The sequence below is a fragment of the Aulostomus chinensis genome, chromosome 12, assembly GCF_037954235.1.
Source record: "Aulostomus chinensis isolate RoL2024-O1b breed Wild chromosome 12, RoL_Achi_v1.0, whole genome shotgun sequence".
Taxonomy (NCBI): Eukaryota; Metazoa; Chordata; class Actinopteri; order Syngnathiformes; family Aulostomidae; genus Aulostomus; species Aulostomus chinensis.
The window spans coordinates 11,655,873-11,675,429 of NC_141331.1; the positions used below are offsets into that span (position 1 = coordinate 11,655,873).

Sequence of the window (19,557 nt, forward strand, 5' to 3'; positions counted from 1 at the left end):
AACTGCTTATTAAAAGTGTATGTTCACTCATGAGCTGAACTCTCAGTCATAAAATCTGAAATTCAGTGGAATCACAGTACATGTGACTGTTTCCTTGATCTTATAATGACTGTGCGTGTCCATTATTATACACTTGTGATAAGATTGTAGTTGAAAAAGAGCATTAATGATGCAGATTTGATCGCACACACTCCAACCACCACTGGGGGTGATCAGAGGCTCATTTGACAAAAACAAGATGACAACAAAATCTAAATAGAAAATGTTTCCAATCCAAATATCCCCTTGGAAACTTTGTCCAAATCCAAAATCAAAAGAAAAACCAAGAAAACTCAGCATTAGCATACTTGTCAGAAACCTACAATAATACTTGTAGATGTGGTGAGGCAAGACAAGGTGTTTACAGTCAATTTCAACATGTGTAAATATTGTGAGATGAGGTGGCGTGCGCTTGAAATGTGTTTTCAATGTGTTTTCAATGTGTTTTCAATGTGTTTCAATGCCAGGTGTTAATATGTTCAGGGTGCATCCCATCGGCAAGCTCTAATGTCTGGTTTTTACCTGTGTGTCTTGTGGCAGGTGGAGGACGGTGTGAAGCCTCTCAGTGTGATGGTGTCTTGACTCCTCCTCGTACGCCAGGTCTCTGTCGGCCTGCGGCAGCGTCAAAAACCTCCGGATGGTGCACAGGTTCTCCCACAAAGTTCGGTTTTCTGGGCTGGGGTTTTCCTTCCACCGAAGCAACTCGCACAGCCAACCCTGAGAAGAAGCATGAGAGGCTGAGGTGAGTGCGGTGGAGTCAGGCACATATCAAAGGAATTGTTTGACATTTCGGGAATTGTGCTTACACTCTTTCTTGCCAAGAGTTAAAGCAATACCTCAGCCAAACTGAGTTGTTGTTTTTTTTTCTTTTTTACTTCTGGAGTGTTCAAGAATAGGTGAGTTGATCTCACAAAGATGTTTTACCTCTCCTGCGTCACTTTTTTGTGACTCCAGAATGCAAAAAAGAGCCTGACACATACATTAAGCTTGAAGCTAATTGCCACTGGCAGCTAAGAACAGCTACAGCGACAAAAAGGAAAACTGCTCAAAAACGTCCATTTACAAACTCTCAAGTTCATCATCCGTTTTAATCTCAGTCGTGTTAATCCAGCAATAAGCACAGTAAAACGCAAACAGACATTGTGCCACAGTTTTGCTGTTGTTAGCCGTTACTCACGTTAGCCTCAAGCTAAATACGTGGCTGGCTCTCATCATTCTGGAGTCACAAAGAAGTAAATGAACTGCGGTGTAGCGTAAAGCAACTATAATCCATATTGTTTTTATGGTAAAATATCAAACGACTGTTTAATGTCCCAAAAGTGATGAACCTACAGTTCCTCTAAGTTTTGGGAGATTCAAAACAAGTTTTAGCTACAACTTCACTGTTTTTGCTCAAGTTCATTGTGTTGCTGTCTGCCACTTTTTTTTTGTTTTTTTTCCAGAGATGAAACTTTAAACTTCATATAAAACTTCTCTCCAAGAAATAAACCTCAAAAAAACCTCACAGTATACAACCGGCTCAGCTCAAATGACATAGTTAGTCGCTATCAAGCGAGCAAAGTTGTGTTTATCCAGGATAACAGCACTCGTGCCAGATTTGGAGTATCCCACGAAAGGGTGCCGTTTTCCCAGAGCCCCAATAAGCGAGTTTTGACTCCCTGGTGAAGGTTCAATGCCATGTGTTGATTTAAAAGTCTGAGTCATCACACCAAAGACATTTTAAGTGTTTCTGGCATTTGTGTGTCTAAAAAGCATGTTAAACTAAATCAACTCTGAGTCTAAGAAGCACTGAAACATTTTTTTTAGCCCAGATAAGTAGTTTGATGTCACTCAGCACAGTTATTCACCACTTTTCTGTATTCTGACAGCAGAAATAGAACAGATTTTATGGGAGTGGCAATGTTGCCTGTTTGTTGTTGTTCTGTCAAAGCTTTTTTTTAGAGAAGTGGGACCCTTCCAATAGGGAACTTTCCCATTTTCCAGTTGCATGAACACACTACAGGATTCACACACATTTTTTTAAACTAAAAAATGTCAGATTTTTCAATGATTAAAAAAACAAAACAAAACCTGACTTTGTACTCTGAAATGTCTGTTTACGCATACAAATTAAGAGAAATGTCAAAATTGTCCATGTCAAAATTGACCACTCAACATTTAAAAAAAATTATACTAAAATTTAATGTCAATACTGTATATCAACATCCATCAGTATCAACCAAAGGTTTGTCTTCAGTCGAACAGAACTGAACCACATGTACTCTAATATACAAGTATTTGTGAAGCAGATTTCCATCACTTTTCCACCATGTTCTGGCTTAATTTATTTTCCAAAAACTTTCCCAAGCTTGGAAATTGCTATTTTCAAATTCAGTGTCTTTTCCAGGTTTTTCATGACCGTATGAACCCTGGAACTGAAAGAGCCAGTGTAGTTTCCTTTGGAGTTGAGACCAAAACAGAGCTAAAAGTAAAAGCATATAGGGCTTAAAGTGTAAATGAGCAACTGTTAAACATGCAGACTGATGTTGGCAATCAAAAGGTGGTAAGCAAGGAGTAAAGAACACAAAGAAAGTGTTCTGTCTTTTTCACTTTTCAATGAGAGATGGCAACTTTCTGAGGATTATTTCATACAAATGCTGAGTGATGAGACAAAGTGACTAGCGAAGTGAAGGTGGCTTATGAAAGGTTAAATTTTGGCTAGCCTATGCAGGGTTGTTGCCCTGGTAATCAAAATTTAGGAAAGCCTATAAGCAATAAGGGATTGTCTCCCTGCTGTGTTGCCCGTATGAAGTCACCATTTGATAGATCCAGGCTCATAGTTTCCAGTCCAGTTATGCTAAGCTAAGCTAACTTGTTAATTTGTTCCGTACAAACATGAGAGCCGCTCCGAACTTCTCATCTTTCATCACAAAAATAAGCAAAGAATGTAATTTTGTTTTAAGTTTTATAAACATTACATGGCCAGCTTAGAGTCAACACTTTTCAACTACTAATGACACTGCATGAAGGAGGATAAAAAGAACCAGAAGAAGACTAAATTAAAAGGCTTGCAGGATGAGTATAACAACAAAAACTGACACAGACACAAAAATCTAAACCATACAGAGATGAGAGAAGTCAGGAACATAATTAAGTTCAAAAAGTTGTAAGGGTGTGTGGGGTGTGTGAGGTAAATGTACTGTAGGAAAGAGAGCTGGGGGGTGGGGGGGTGGAGAAGATTCAATTATATCTGCTAGACTGGTTCTGTTTGTGACACCAGCTGTTGTGTTCAACCAGCCACCTCGGGCAGCATGCAACGCTAATAGCCTGATCATCGCTCTCTTCCTCGCTCTCCATCCTCGTGGCCAGATGCAGCAGATGGGTGCACTGAGCTGTGACCCTCAGCCACCCCCAGACCCACCAACCTGGGGGACCTCGCTAACCACACACACACACACACACACACACACACACACACACACACACGCATACAAACCTGCATAGACTGTATATAAATTTCAAACACCAATGACTTATTGCCTTTCTCACGCTTACACCTGCTAAGTCCCAGTTACATGCTGCTGCCCTGAAACGTAACGCACCCACTTGAATGAATTCATTCACTGCATATGATTTAGCTCCACCACTTTCTTTGTCTACAGATCAATCATGCTGCTTTAATCCTTTTTCAATATTTTTTTTAAGTTTTCCCCACCTCATATTTTTTCTTGTGAAAGTACTTTACAGTCACAAAGAGAGGAAGTCAGGAATTAAGCAACAAATACAACAAGGGGGAAAATATTAAAATGTAAACACAGAGAGTAGAAACAGAGGACAGACTGACCTACGGCAAGAGTCTGGGAACAAGGACCACCAAACCACTGGTTTCGTCTTTGCAATAGTGGGCAAATTCTGATTTGATGAAGCCTCACAGAAGTGTAGGAAGTAAGGATCTCTGAAATGATGCGGGGGCTTAGCTGTGGCTTGTAGCTTCAATCTGATTATGAAGGGAAAATCAACTTGAGATGATATGAGATCTATACTCAGTCAGGTTAAGAGTCTAGCTGAGTGTAGGCGTGCAGTGGCAGACCATTTAAGGCAGGTAGCAAGGAAAGAAAGGTTGTACAAATCCATAATAATTAAAAATGAGTGTGAATGACAATTTATGTTTTTCTTTTCCCCACATTTTTTTGTTGTTGTTGAAAACCAAAACAGGATTGAACCAGTTTGTTGGTCTATAATGATGTCCCCTAATTGGGGATTGGAGGGGCTTAGAGGACAGGGAACTGTGAGAATGTTACCAACAGATATGACAACTGTGATTTGATGCTTTTCGCGTATTTTGAATTTCCACTGATGGCCTCACCTGGCTTTTGTTGGCCGCCACCTTTGCAAATAGAGCTTGGGACACCTTGGCTCTTTTCATCTCCTGCTGAATTTCGTCATAAATGCCTGACGTAATGTTGACCAGTGACTCCAACTTGAGCGGGAGATCGGGAGCCGGACCCGACGGCTTTGGCTGAGGAGTAGGAGAAACACGCTGTAATACACACTTAAGGCCAGTTTAAGAGACCTTAATATTTCAAAGGACAGGAAATAGAAAACCATTGATTACATTTAGAATCCTAAAGGAGTCATTTGAAGAGACTCATCCACAAATCCAATTCTTGTGCACACATATGAGGGAGGGTTATCAACTGATAATCAGGATGAGATGATCTAAAAAGCAGACACGCGGTGCTCCCTATGAGCATCAGCTGCACATCTGCAGTGCACGTCTCCACATGACATTTGTTTACAGATTGAACTCATTACGCCCTTCTCTTTTGTCTTTCTCTGTTGTTTCTGTTTGAATGAACATGTATTGGCTCTCCAAAAGCTTGTATACACAATGTTTGAAGTCGCCCACAAGACATGTACAGACCAGCTAGCTTACATTCCCGCAGTGTAAACGATGCTAAGATAATTTCACAGAGACATAATAAGAATAGAAGACAAATTCACTCAGAGCCATGAATGGGCATTTGCCCTGACATCAGAGAGAGGGTCTTATCACTGCCGTTGTAAAATTGTTGTGTGCAGATGGAAAGACATTTCCAAATGCTTTATAATGTCTTTTATGTTTACAGTATGTTCCTATGATAGCTTTGATGATGTTTTGTTTCCATTATAAATGGAATTTGTTTAAGATAAAATAGACTTTATGCCGAAAAGAGTACATGATGTGCTGTGGTCTACTTTGTGAGGGCATGTTAAAGATGGCAGATAACTCACTGAGTTGGAAATCTTAGTCTTGTTCTTCCAAATGGAGGCCCAGGTATCAGGGGTTATCTGGTCGTCCAAGCTTCTCTCCCACACTTTCTATGCGCACACACACACAGGACACACAGCATGTCAGAATTAAGTCTGTTCAACACTGATTACATATGGAGTCCTCCAACACGGGCTTCCTCTGTGTGTGTGATACCTGTGAGAGGCGTGGTGCTCCGGGGTTTGAGGAATTGGAGGGAGGAAGGCCGACTGAAGGGTTCATGGTGCGTTCTCTCTCCTCCTGGTAGATTCGGTCTCTCTCATTTTCCGGCAGATTGAGGAAGTTCTGCATCGCTTTCAGGTTCACCAGCAGGGATTGTGAGGCTGTGCGAGGGTCTTCCTCCTTTCTCAGGATCTCAGACAGCAGGCCCTGGCCAGGTTAAACACACACATTTCAGATTTGCAAGAAGGTTGCGCTACTTCTTTGTTACAATGTCCAACTTCTATCTCTAATCTGGATGAAATGTCTAATAACATCAAAACAACATCATATTTCATTATACCTTCAAAATGATGAAAAGGAGGAATAAGTACTAAAAACCGTGAAGAAGTTGGCATTGTGGAACGTACGGTTCCCTCGTCTCAAAGTCACTGAGATTTTTTGAAAGCTTTCACACTTCAAATCCTAAAATAAGGTCTTAATCAGGTTAATCAGGCGGCTAAATAACATCATCACGGTGGAAAACAGAGGAAATACGACACTACTTTGGTGATGTTGGCTTTGCAAGTCTCGTGATCCATTTCACTTTTCAAAAAAATCACAGAAGTGATGTTCATTTGTGAAACTTATCTTGTGAAAAAAACCTTTAAGTCTCATAAACTTTTGTTCTTTACAGCTTATTTTCCAAAATGCTCTATACAGTAAAAAAACCAACAAACAGATTTTAGTCAAGGGATTCCATTGCAATGCTAACTTGCAGGTTGAGCTACAAAATACATCCCCCTTTGGTAAAGGGCCCATTTTCAGTTTTTATTTGTAAAATTTGAATAAACCAGTACTTTTTTTTGTAAATCACCATTATTTCACAGCATTAATCTACTTATTTAAAAATATTTGAGCATTTCTGAGCTTTGTAATTGTATCTTTTACTGTAAAATGCAGTGAATGACATCTTTTTGTGTAAATTGTTTCGACAAATGTAGTTTCGCCACATACATATACACATATGTTCATATACACATATTTGCACACACACTCACACACACACACACACACACACACACTAAAACACACCTGGCCTCTGGTAGGTCTATGAGCCACCTCCCATTACATTGGTCTAATGGGGCATGTAGTAACCAGCTTAGTACAGCCTGAATGCAGCAGGTGTTTGTGCTGCTGCAAGAGCGGAACTCTAATGACCCAGCAAGCTACCCTGTCATGCTTCCGCAAATCCTACTGAAAATACCACGAGGTGGGTGACCACAGAATTAGCCAAACTGTGTGACAAATGCTTTATCAGTGGATTCTCATCAAATATAGCAATTAACTCTTCTCACCTGCGATGTAGATGTGATCTATGATCAGATAAGTTCAAGAAAATGTAGTTCAGGAAGTAGCAGAGGGAAATTTATCTCCACATGCCACCAGAGGAAGAAATATAGATTGCCCATACGTCATGTATACGCTTTCTGTTTCCCATCGCCTGGCAATTCCATTCCATAAATTATCTCTACCCTTTCCCAACTTCTTCTAATCTTCTTGATTGGCCTGTCCTGTTTTCCTACCTGTGTGCGGTTGAAAGCCACACGGGCGAACACGGCCTGGGAGACACTAGCTCTCTTCAGCTCATCTCTGACCTGCTGGTAGATCTCAGAGGAGACCTCGGCGGCCGAGGGGTTGCTCCCTGGATGGTCACTGCCAACTTTGGATGAGCCCCGAGGAATGGGCGGGTGGTTGAGGAACTGCTGATTGAGGGCCTGGGGGTGCTGGTGGGCCAGCAGGCGGCTAACAGCTAGCTGTTGGTTGATGAGGTGGGCCATGGCGAGCTGTTGGCGTACCAGCTGTGGGGAGAGTTGAGGGGAGAGCAGCCCACCTGGCCCCAGCAGGGGCTGGAGGGCACCAGGCGGAGGTGGAGGGGGTGGAGGAGGCACCTGGCCTGTTCGAAGGGGAGGGCTGTGGTGGAGGGGGCCATGGGGTGAGGGCTGTTGCTGGGGAGGAGGAGGTTGCTGAGGTTGCTGTGAAGGTGCCTGTTGATCTCCAGATCCAGTCTTCAGAAGGGGACTGCCAACTCCCAGGTGACTGAGCTGAGCTAGGCTGGCCAGGTGAGGAGGGGGTCTCTGGGCCAGCACACAGAAGTCTGCCATGTTGTCTCTCTCAACTGTAGAGCAGAAACAGGATATCGAGTCAGAGTCATTAAATTCCTTTTCATCAACACAGAGGAGAGATACTTACTTTTGATGTCTGCAGTATCTCGTCCAGACCACATCTTCTCCAAATAATCTCCTGCTCAAAGGAAACACAGATCAAAGTCACTTCAGGTGTTCTATTTAGTATTACTCTAAAAAAAAGATCCTTGAAACAAACCAACATGCCAGAGAAGAGGATGTAAACTCATCTGACTACACCTGTCACTAGTGAACCATGTGATGGCATAGTTTTGTAAACTTCCATGGTCAAGAGTGAGCACAACCACAAAACCATCACATCGAAGTTAACTGGAGAGGAGCGACTAGAGGGATGGGGTACAAACAGGTGGAGTTGTAGTCTCATGTGCTCGCTGCAGTCTATTCCCAAACTCAGCAGCAGGCGCCATCATAACCTCATCCTTTATCACTTCCCCCACACCCACTGCTCGCTCTCCACAGGTTTATGATTATGGTACAGCTTCCTGTGAGGGGAAGATGTGGTGGAACTGAACTATTTTGTTATTATCACAGTTGAGCTCTACTGGGAGGTGAGTATGTTTATAACGAGGAGTTACTGGGAGAGCAAAGTCATGGATGACAGGAGGATGGAACATGGAGACAACTACGGGGCTTCATAGCTTTATAAGTTTTGTAGTTATCAATATTTGTCCAACCAGTCACTAGGTGGTATATGTGACTTTGATGGACTTTGTGTATCACTAGGTAAACACTTTTAAACTGTGTGAAAGAGATTTATTAGTGATGCACTCTGGCTTTCCAGTTTCCTTTAAGATCAGCAATTAGAGTTTTGGCAGTTGTTTATTGATCTTAAAGAAGGCTTAAGGGCTGAAACATCATCAAAATAATAAAAAAAAGCCTTTGTAGGAGATGTGTTTTTCTACTTTTAAAGTAAAAGCAGCATGGTGAAGGATTCGAAGGACTGGAGACTGTTGTTAACATTCGTGGAAGAGTGAAACACGCGTATGGAAACGGGGACATCATGTGTGAGTCGTCACCATTGGCCTACATTGATGGGAACTAATTTCCTCTTTTAAACAAAAGCCTGAGGAGTCTAACATTCAAGTCAAGAGGTAGTTGATAACCTGCTGCATCTCCTCAGAAGCCAAAGGGTCCCAGTGCTAGCAGACACATCTGTATTTGACAGTCTGGGAGTAAGACATGAGGGAACTGATAATTAAGTTGTCACTTGAAGTATTTGTAAATTATTTTATAATCCATTAATCATCTTGCAACCCTTGGCTGGTGGTTTATTACCTCCAGGTTGAAAAACTACGACTCAACCGTGTGAGAATTCTGGGACGTTTAGATACACTTATCTCTAAAACTCACCTTTGATTTTCTTGTACTTCTTGTACCAGCGACCAAACTCTTGGCATTTAGCAGTGGAGACGTTGGCATAGTAGGAGCTATTCACAATGGAGGAAATCATACTCTGAGAGGAAAAGATGGGGGAGAGATAATTAATAACTACCATAAAATGAAATGTTGACAGACACGCACTTAGCAGACACACGCGCGCGCACACACACTCACAAACACACACATACACACGTCTGCAGAAGACACACAATAGAAACAGACAAACAGTAATCACGATTGGAAGCTGCCCATGGAAACTCCAGCCAGTACAGAGAGGGAATCTCCCGCCACACACACACACACACACACACACACACACACACACACACACACACACACACACACACACACACACACATATGCTTGCAATTGATGCAACGATCAACACCCCCACTACAGCTCCACCTACACTCATAAATCTTACACACCAGTCATTTGCAAAGAGGACTAAAAGTGCAGCTGGGGAGTTCAACACAGCTGAGTAGTAATAACCAGTATAAAGCATTTGTTTCTTCTTCTCTAATGGGCTGAACATGTCTCATGAGGGCTGACCGCTGTGTTTCCTCAGAGCATGGGATGTTCAGACAGTAAGTGAGGATTAAAGAGCATGGAGGGGAGCTGATGAGCTGATTTTCACATTCAAATTGAGTTTACCTGTGACAGGGGACACTCTTTGGCCAGAGTGCTTTGATTCATTTCCTTCAGTAGCTCCTTCAGAGCGTTCCTGACAGTCGCGTGGTTCCACTGCTCACATGGCAGGTCCTCCAGTTTTGAAAAACTACAAACCATATCAGGCCCAAGAGGTCAGTTATATCATTTTCCATCACAATAGTAATATGATACATCATAAGGAATTTGCTTATTTGCTTTGTGGGTGGGATGTGGGTGGGAATTTGTCATAGTTGCAGAAATTCATACCATTAAAGTTAATCCATCGACCAATTAGCTAAGCATAGGATAAAAACTGGGAGGAATAAAATAGCAGACACAAGTTGTTAATTAGAGATTCTCATGACCTGTTAAGACCAAAGATTTCTAACGAGACAAGAAAATTGTAACTTCTTGGAACGTACTGGTCTGCAACACTCGCCACACAGTGTATGTTTGTTACTTGTGACTTGAGAGGCAAGTCGCAGGAGGCTTTTGTCGGGTTAACGTACCAGTTTACACCACTGTAACTTTTCACGCACTTGTTTTGTTTCATCCCATCATCAATATTGGGTGTAAACTGTCTTTAGGAGGCACTGGTGGGCAGATTATAATTGAAAAGAGCCACGCTGACATGTTCCAGTTGTCATGCTAAGCTAAGCTAGCTAGCCACTGGCGCCTATTTCCAATTTACCATTGCAACAGATATGAGTGGTGTTATTTGCCTTGTTTAACTCTCCTCAAAAATGTTGAAAACGATTCCTGTAACCCTCAATAATCTAACCCCCCTGACCAAATACACTTCCTGTCTTAACCTCAACTTTGCACTACCACTTCCTGTATAGGCAGAATCTTCCTGGAGTCTTTCTGTTTTTTGTTTCATCATAACCTCAAATAAATCACTTGAACTCATCACACAAAATGAGCCAAAGCTCTGCCATTGTCATGGATACATCCATAAACACGTAAACAATCCTGGTTGGTATGTGCCAAGACAATAACAATAGTGAGCCTCTCATCTGGAGTTTATCTGGTTTTATCTGTCCATCAAGACCCCGCTTCACTTATTCCAGGCAAGAAGGACTTCCTGGCACACAGGCACTCCCTGACGACGACAGATAATAGATAAATCCCCACCGGGGTAGCTCAACTGAGGCTTGAATGTTTCAATATTGCTGCTTTCATATTTTAGAGATAAATTTGTGAGCTGCAGTGACATCAGCCATGCAGTGGACCATGAGTCTGATTCAATGCATTCATTGTTCAAAATCAAAAGCTTCGCAATGTGTCGATTTATAGGAGCTGTTGGAGGATCCACGGCAAAAATAAAGCACACTAAAACACTAGCAAATACAATGACGTGTGTCTGACTGCTTGTGCTCAAAAACAAGTAAAATTAGCACATTAAAATCCTTAACCTAATCTCCTTCATTCAGAAATTCCAGATTAAGTAAGTATGCAAATGTTTTTCATTTCACATCTGTAACTACTGGACCCCTATAGAGTTCATTCTCACTGCTTGTTCCTTGGAGGTTTCCACGTTACACTGATGTATACAGGATTTTGGAAAAGGGTCAGCCTCCAAAATATTTGTGATGTGACAAATCCAGTTCGTAGGACTGCCTCTTCAAATTCTGTTTTTACGTAGTATCTTGAAAATATAAGTAAAAACAGTGTCGAACTCTGAACATCCATCAGTCTACACAGTAAAGCTCCAATATTCAACTGTGGGAAGTAGAAGAAAACACATTTTTAACCGGAGGGGAAGTTTTTAGATTGTATTTCTGTAACTCTAACCTTTGTAGTTGGATGCGTAGCGTGACCATGTGGTAGACCTCCATCAGCATGTCAGCCACTGTAGCTTCAGGAGCATCAGTCAGAAAATGGATGGGAAGAGGGTTCCACCGTCCCACCTTTATGATCCCTGGACAGACAGAAGGAAGGAGTGTGTTAATTATCTTCATCGTTAAAGGAACAAACTGGAGGCTTTTAGTTCAAAAACTCTGAATTCAACTGTGCTTCATTTGAAGATTGTTTGGTAAAAAGCATCTGTCAATTACATGTAAACCGCAATTAAATTTTTTTCAGCCATGTTCAATAGCAAACCATATGTTTCTTTTTTTTTTGTCAGACAAATTTAAGTTTTACGATACACAATTTTAAAATAGCTGAGTATTTATTCCACTTGAGAGATGTAATTTGTCAGTGTGTCATTTCTTTGTCAAATAACTGATGCACAACCAATAAAATTGCAATACGTCAGCCTCTGTAATTATAAATCCTCAAAAAAAAAAAACACCCGCAATTGTTATTTTAGACAATACTGCACGAACATTGCGGGAATAACTGATTAAAGGCATTTTAAGACTTTTTTTTTTTTTGCTATTTATTCTATTTAATAAAACATTGTCAATTTGAAAACAACACTGCATAAAACTTGTATTTTTTACATTTATTTTGAAAGTTTGAGTTGAGTCAGTCAATGCAGGTCCATGTCAATGTATGCATTTTTCTTGATAATCAAGCAAGTAAACTCATTTATGTATTACATTGCAATACTACTGTTCCACAAATCATGCTGCATTAACCGATTGTGCTTCTGTATATTGAATTATAACTTTTGCAGTCTTATCAAATGTGTCAAACGCCTTTCAACCCTTTTCAAATATTACATTTTTCACACTTTGATTTTATTTGATGGCTACTCTACTTACTACAGGTGATCTTCCTTATTTTGCTGTGGAAACATGACAGCCAGATTTACAGCATCCTGAAAGTGTTGATGTTGCACATAGGCGATGTTATGTCCCTAAATATCATATTTCAACCATGTTTTATAGTTTTATAGAGGAGGAATCCAACAGTGAGACAGTTACAGCCAGTATTCTGACATTGTCAACATAAATCAGGACCGTTAATAAAACGGTCGGCTCTCTTAAATGGGAAATGAAAAGGAAAAGAAGGGGATTTATCCCAATCCCATGATTCACATCAAACAACAGTTAATTTTAATTGAATATGAAAAATTATAGGATCTCAACGGCATATTTCCTTTCCTTTACTTTCAGAACGACGTTTGACCCAACTGACATGGACCAAACATCACGAATCCCTCTGAGAACAGTAATGCAGCGAATGCTCCCTTTGTGTTGGGGTATCTAATAACTTCTGTCATCTAAAATTACGCATGATGAAAAAGATGCTTTTAGTGTGTAATTATTATGAATTTGCTTGTTTGTGGTGTTCTGAGTAATGATATACCTCTTGATTGGACCAAGCAGGTTGAATTTCTTTAAGGGGGGAAGAATTTCAGTGCTCACAAACACATACACTTCACCTAGGTGACCCGGCACACGCACGCACGCGCATGCACGCACGCACGCACACACACACACACACACACTCACACACACACACACACACACACACACACACACTTTCATGGGGACTGGCTGGAGCTGTGAAAACTAAACAAAGCTAATCGCATTACTATCCTCTAAATGAGATCCAGACGGGTCCTGAGAAATCTCTCTGTCCCCTTGTACCCCCACCCCCCTCTCCCTATGTCGCCTTCTCTCCAGTTCTACTTCCTTTCTTCAGATTTCTCCTCTCCTCCACCCCCCCCCCTCTGATCTCTCCATCCCTCTTTCTTCTTTCACCGTGTTTATAGCTCTGTTGTATCTTTGATTCCAGCCAGGCCGGTCTGTGTTCTTCATTATCTACTCCGACAGAGGGAACATCATTTAATCCACTATGAACAGGATGGGACCCAAGCCCCCAGGCTGGGAAACGTCCCAGAGGAACATCGGACCACCAAGACAAGACGAAGAGCCCAAACAGAACCAGTTAGCTGTATTATGTCAGTCTTAGTTAATCTGTGCGACATGACCATTTCTTAGAATTTGAAAGCTTTCTCTGTAAGAAACAACTGTATAAAGTCTATTATCATATGCGTAGCACATTTTCATGTATAAACAATTTACACATGTGGTTTTCAGACATGGAGCATTTTATAAATTCATATAAACAAATTAAATTCATGGATATTTTGCATATTACATCTAAATCATAGCATATAAAAACACCAATTTCACATGTAATATCACATGTCAGCACAAATACAAACTATCTCCAGAAGTTCACAATAGTTTTGTTTGTGTGTCTTTTATGGGGAAAATATGTCATGAAGTACAATTTAAAGCGAAGGAATAAAATACTCACATAAACTCTGACTATTTCTTCCCTTTCAATTTTATTTTGTCTCCCTCTCTGTTTCATGTTGTCTATAAAATGGCCTCTGCAAGCTACCTTCAGCAGGCATCATCCAGGCATCTGAAAATAAGCCCTGAAAACGCTAATGCCAAACTGGGTGGAAGCAAACGCGTGAATAAGCAGACAAACATAAACTCACAGAGGACACATGACAGCACACAGAGAAGTGGACATGTACATGTGCTCGCTTGCATGCAAGAAAGCAAGCGCTCGCCCACGCACACACTCACACGCTCACAGTGTGATGGTAAACGCATTAATAATTGATCCATCATTTTTGGTCGGCTGTTCAATGGGATCTGCTTCTTGTCCACATTTAAAAGTTGAAATCATTGTTCCCATTTCCACATTAAAATTCCACCTCCCAGAGACATGCTTTTATGTGGCCAGCTGGTGGCTTGGCTCATGTCTGAGTGTGCCCATCCGCACAAACGCAAATCCATACACAAACAGACACTCATGTCTCCCGACTCCTCGCTGACACTGGCATGGATGTCTACGTGTACATAAACACGTGCACGTTTGCTAATCCCATTGTCTCGTGCTAGAATCCGTCAGTTAATGGTTGCAGCCTGTACACATGCGGGGCTTCTTCCAAACTGGTTCCAGGCTCCACCCGTGGCTCGCACTGAGGGAAACCCCATACGCCTGACTCATCCGCCATTTCACCCTGAAGAACTCTCTAATGAGACATACTTCAAGAATGGTTTGTAGGCTTTGTTATTGTAATTGTGTTTAATCATTTCTGATGCTTTACTCACCAGTAATGAGGAACTAATAAGTACTTGTAGTTGCCAGGCGAGGGAAAGTTTGAGTGATGTACATCCTCCCCATGCAAAGGGTGTTTTGTCTTTTTGGTTCAATGAGATGTAATAAAGACATTGACAATTCCACCATTTAACATCTGGATAAAATTTATAGCGATAGTTTAACAGTTTGGGTCGAATAAAATCAACAACGATCCAATGATTAAAATGTCAATAAAACTAATGCATTTTAGTCACAAAAAAAAATTAATCAAAATAAGCTACTTACAAACCTGGAGAGACACTTTAAGTCTCACCACAAAGAAATCAAAGTCAGTTTTCTTGACTAAAAGAATTACCAAATATGATGAAAAATAACCAGGACATTTGACACGAAACAAAGATTAAGTAAAAAAAAAATAGCTGCCAAAACAGAATTAGCCTTTAAAAAAAACCCAAAAACTCCATATTTGGTCAAATATCTCAGAAACATTTTCTCTATGATCAAATATATTAGTCTGTTCCTGCAGCTGGAAAGGAAAAGGCTCCACTTTCCAGGGAAGAGGAATCAGTAACAACCACGGTCACCCCAGAAAATCTGTTCTACTGTCAGAATACAGAAGTAGAAAAAAAAACAACTCACCCATATGAAGGAAATAAAAGCAAGCTTTGTTCTTTAGTTATAGCAATGTTACTTAGCTAGCCAAAAGGCTATTGTTACATTAGCTACACAAAACCTAGCTACACTGTTAAGTATCATGACATCACTATCACCTGCACTAATGAGATAATATAGACTCAAGTGTAATTTGTTAGCTACTGGTATGAAGGCGTGGGTTTGGTTTTGCTGGAAGTATTCCCATTGACGCTAAACTGTTAGATTTTATTTTGGCCTGCTTGTTCATGTTGGTCAGCTGATACCAGGACTCGAGGAGGAATGATACCATCTGATTATGACCCAAGTTATGCGTGAGTGTTTTAACTTGTCTTCCTGTTCACTTTAAAGGTTCGTCTGTTAAATGAAGCATTAGCCTGTTAGCGTGGCTATTGTGGCTATTCCCACTGTCTGAGACAATGTTGCAATCATGTATCCTACTGAGGGTCAGTCAAGAGAAATATATCACATGGGCCTTTACGAAGAAAATCTTGTCTTGAGAATATGTATCAGTGTGTTTTGTGCAGGGGGGCGGCATGGCTCAGCAGGAGAGTGGCCGTCTAGCAACTGAGGGGTCGTTGGTTCGATTCTCACTTCCCCCGGTGAGCATGCCCAAGTATCCTTGAGCAAGATACAGAACTCCGAATTGCTCCTGATTGCCCTGTGACGGACTGGTGACCCATCCAGGGTGAACCCCGCCCCTCGCCAAATGTCAGCTTGGATAGGCTCCAGCCCCCCCAACCCTTAACGGACAAGCGGTATAGAAAAAGGATGGATGGATGTTTTGTGCAGATCCTAATGGAGGTCAGTTCTAGTTAGGGATATTTACCATCATCACAGCAAGTAAATTGAGTGAGTTGCTCTCATTAATGTTTTGGCCTTGTGGTTAAAGCATTCTTATGAATAATCTGGCAACACTTCTTAAAGCAACATGCTTTGAAATAAACATGAATAAAAGTGGGTCCCTTAAGAAACCAGGACCCATAAGCAAGACTACACCTTCTCAAAGTCCTTTAATGTCCAGTAAATTGCTGCCGTGGTCTGCAGCAATGACCCTCGGTGGCCTGTTAGACGTGGCACTGCAACAATGCTGTTTCCCTCCCTCTCGCTGACCACTGTTAACTGTTCACTTACTAAAGCCGTAAAGTACAGGTCTGTGCCCATCCATTCTATAAAAGCCTTCAGACCCTTATAATTGAAATAAACAATATCTCCCAGTTAATTACTGGGCTAAGCTAATTAAAGAAAGGCCGTGGTCCTCAGCTGGGACTTTAAATACACCACTGGGACACAAGAATGCAGGACACAATTCAAACAGGGAGAAAATAGCTGGGACTCTGTGTAATTTTGGTCATGGACCGCAAGGGAAAAAATGTATAATTTAAGCCAGAAATTATTCATTTAACATAAACGCTTGTTTTAAAAAACAAAAAGTATTCATTTGAGAGAATCTGGGGGGAAGTGTGTCTTTTTTGTCAGTGAAATTGTCTTACTACACGGTATTCATGCTGAATGTATGTAAATTTTAGTGGGAGCATGAGCAAAATTAAGTTAAGGCATCCTTGCATGGGTTGAATAAACTTTATGAGTGTGTGTGTGCAGAGACACACGCGAACACTGTAAGTGAACAGCAGTGGAGTCAATTCACAGAGATTTTTTCGTGTCAAGTTGCGAACATTAAGATATAAGAGCTGTCCCTTCAAGGAAATGTGTTGCCACACTTATAGTCCATAATATATGAATAATTATTATTCTTTTATCTCATTTAGTGGAAATAGTGTTAAGGCTGATGTGTCAAGAATAAGAATATGTCAAGAAAACCTGAAATGATCGTAAAATACCAATTAGGTAAAAAATTGTGACACGTAGCATTATAAACAGGACTCGACTGGGTCTGGAACATCTGTTGCTGGCATTATGTACATGGAGCCACCATGTAATTTTAATACATTATGTGCCGCCACCGCATACTGCAGTGTTAATTAGTCATGGTCATTTCTCATATTGTCGCCCTGGTGTAGGTGGTTGTTTGGTCATATCTGTTTTTTAGGCCCCAACCAATGAAAACCTTTGGAGCCGACATGGATATTTGGAAATAAAACCTTGCAAAAACCATCATGGCTGCTTATGTTGAGAAAGATAAGGTACAAATGTAAAACAGCCTCCTTTAGACTCTTCATATCCATGACCTCACTGGCATGTCCACGTGAACAGCATTTCTATGTCTTACCTTCATTTACAAACTCATATTTCACATACTGATCATATGGCTTCTAAACACTGCAGTATTATATTACAGATTGATATTTCAGACCTGACTATGTCCACCAACTTTTGACAGCAGATTTTGCACTTGTCTACAATCTAAAGCCTTGTTTTGACTGCAGGCAAATTTGATTTGTCTCTAAATTCAGGATGATTACGAATCAGATCTGTTTGTGTCCACACTGTTCTCTTGTATTTGCAAGAGATCTGATTTGCTGTGATCACATATCTTAATTCATCCAAAGCCTGCAGGGAATGTCAGAAACTCTAATGTTCATCCCAAAAAAATGTTGTTGTTGTTGTTTTTACAAGTTGTTTTTTTTTTGTGATGCTTTAAAATTTCTAACTGAAATTTCAGTGTAACTAAACATCGGCTGCAAGTATTGTTTATCAAAATTGATTACCAATAAAAGTGATCTACCTCCTTCGAGATCTACTTATGGTTGGCAGTTTCAGTGGAGAGGCTGGTTGCACAAAAAAAGACATTGAAATCTTATTTGAGCGTCTAGACCTGGACGTATCTTTAGAAATCTGAATCGAATCAGATTTCATGTGTATTTGACGGTTTAGAATGTCTAAAGCATTGCATTAATGCAACAATGCATTAAGACTTATGTTATTTTTTTTAATACACTAAAGAAGGAACCAAAGACAACATGGAGGTCGAACCGAGATGAAAAACAACATATATTCTTTGCCATAATAATGCAAAAAGGTTTGTGCAGAGACCGCACGGGATTTGGAATCTTCATCTGCTGTCACAAAGACTTTCACCTATCACTTTAGGAATGATGACGCTCCACAGACATGTGGAATTTCGTACTACTTATTTGTGAAAGTACCAGAAAAACACACGATTAAATTGTCCTGGAAACATTGAGCTGTCCTGAGGATTTTTGGATGTTTCAGCAATTTGAATCCTATATTCTCAAGGCCGCCAAACTTGATTTCTGTCCACATTCCCTGCAGCAACTGGGGGTGAGGAAAGGTTGGAAAGGTATGCAATCATCTGCAACATATTAAAAGCTGAAGTGTAGCTCCTCTCCTTTTTCACCAGGCCTCTTCTCTAAATTACCACTGTCTTTTGAGAAATAATATGACGTTCACTTGATTCATTCACTTATCAGTCAAGTGAGATTGACTTTTGTGTGTGTGTGTGTGTGTGTGTGTGTGTGTGTGTGTGTGTGTGTGTGTTTTCACTTGAGCAGTTTGTGTTTCATGCAGTTAGTGCATGTTGAGTGTTTGTGATGTCATGGTAGATCATCGCTGTAATCAGTGATAGTGAAAACAGGTGTGCATCGGTCGCTGCTCTAAACAGTCACGTTGACAGAGAAAACCACACTGAAATTCAGCTAAACCTGCTGCGTTCATGTGTGAGCCTGAAGAAAACTGTCAGCAGTAGCAGAGAGAGCTCATATTAATGATGATTTCTCATGCTGTGAAACTGATGTGTCAGTTAGGGACACGCAGAATATCCATGACTAGTAAAGTAGCTTTTTGTTATCTTTCACAAGGTTAATTTTTTTTTTAACTTGTTACATTTACGACGTCGCCTTTTTTTAAGTGAAGAAAGAGACTTCCAGCTGAAACTGGTAGTCATTCTGTATCACAAGAAGAGGATATTTATATTCATGTACTTGAATCAATAGACTAGATTTCGGGACTATTACATGAAATGCAGCTTGACTGGTGAAGAAGGGAAAGGAGCTAAAGTGACTCACTATTGTCTCTTGTGGTATAAAGCGGTATTACTAGATGGGACAGAGTAGTATATTTATGACTAATTGCTGTCTGAGAACACCAATTTTCAAGCACCTGGAGGATTTTTGGCAGTTCTCTTTCAGTTCTTGTTTAAATGCAGTTTATATTTATATTTTAACATGTGGATAATAAATAGTAAAAAAAAAAAAGAAAAGA

At 40.6% G+C, this 19,557-nt stretch overlaps 1 protein-coding gene across 3 annotated transcripts in view; it reads right to left on the minus strand.

Moving 5' to 3' along the window:
• Positions 1-19,557, minus strand: part of satb2 (SATB homeobox 2) — a 46,081-nt gene that overhangs the window by 11,249 nt on the left and 15,275 nt on the right. For 2 of the 3 annotated variants that reach the window (XM_086220138.1, XM_086220137.1), the window contains exons 4-12: positions 11,500-11,626; positions 9,709-9,832; positions 9,025-9,127; positions 7,721-7,771; positions 7,054-7,646; positions 5,486-5,698; positions 5,293-5,379; positions 4,385-4,537; positions 562-756 (exon numbers count right to left, since the gene is read on the minus strand). In XM_086220138.1, coding sequence (XP_086076264.1) covers positions 562-756; positions 4,385-4,537; positions 5,293-5,379; positions 5,486-5,698; positions 7,054-7,646; positions 7,721-7,771; positions 9,025-9,127; positions 9,709-9,832; positions 11,500-11,626 — 1,646 coding nt within the window. The remainder of the gene's footprint in view (positions 1-561; positions 757-4,384; positions 4,538-5,292; positions 5,380-5,485; positions 5,699-7,053; positions 7,647-7,720; positions 7,772-9,024; positions 9,128-9,708; positions 9,833-11,499; positions 11,627-19,557) is intronic. The other variant, XM_086220139.1, reaches the window with a different exon arrangement.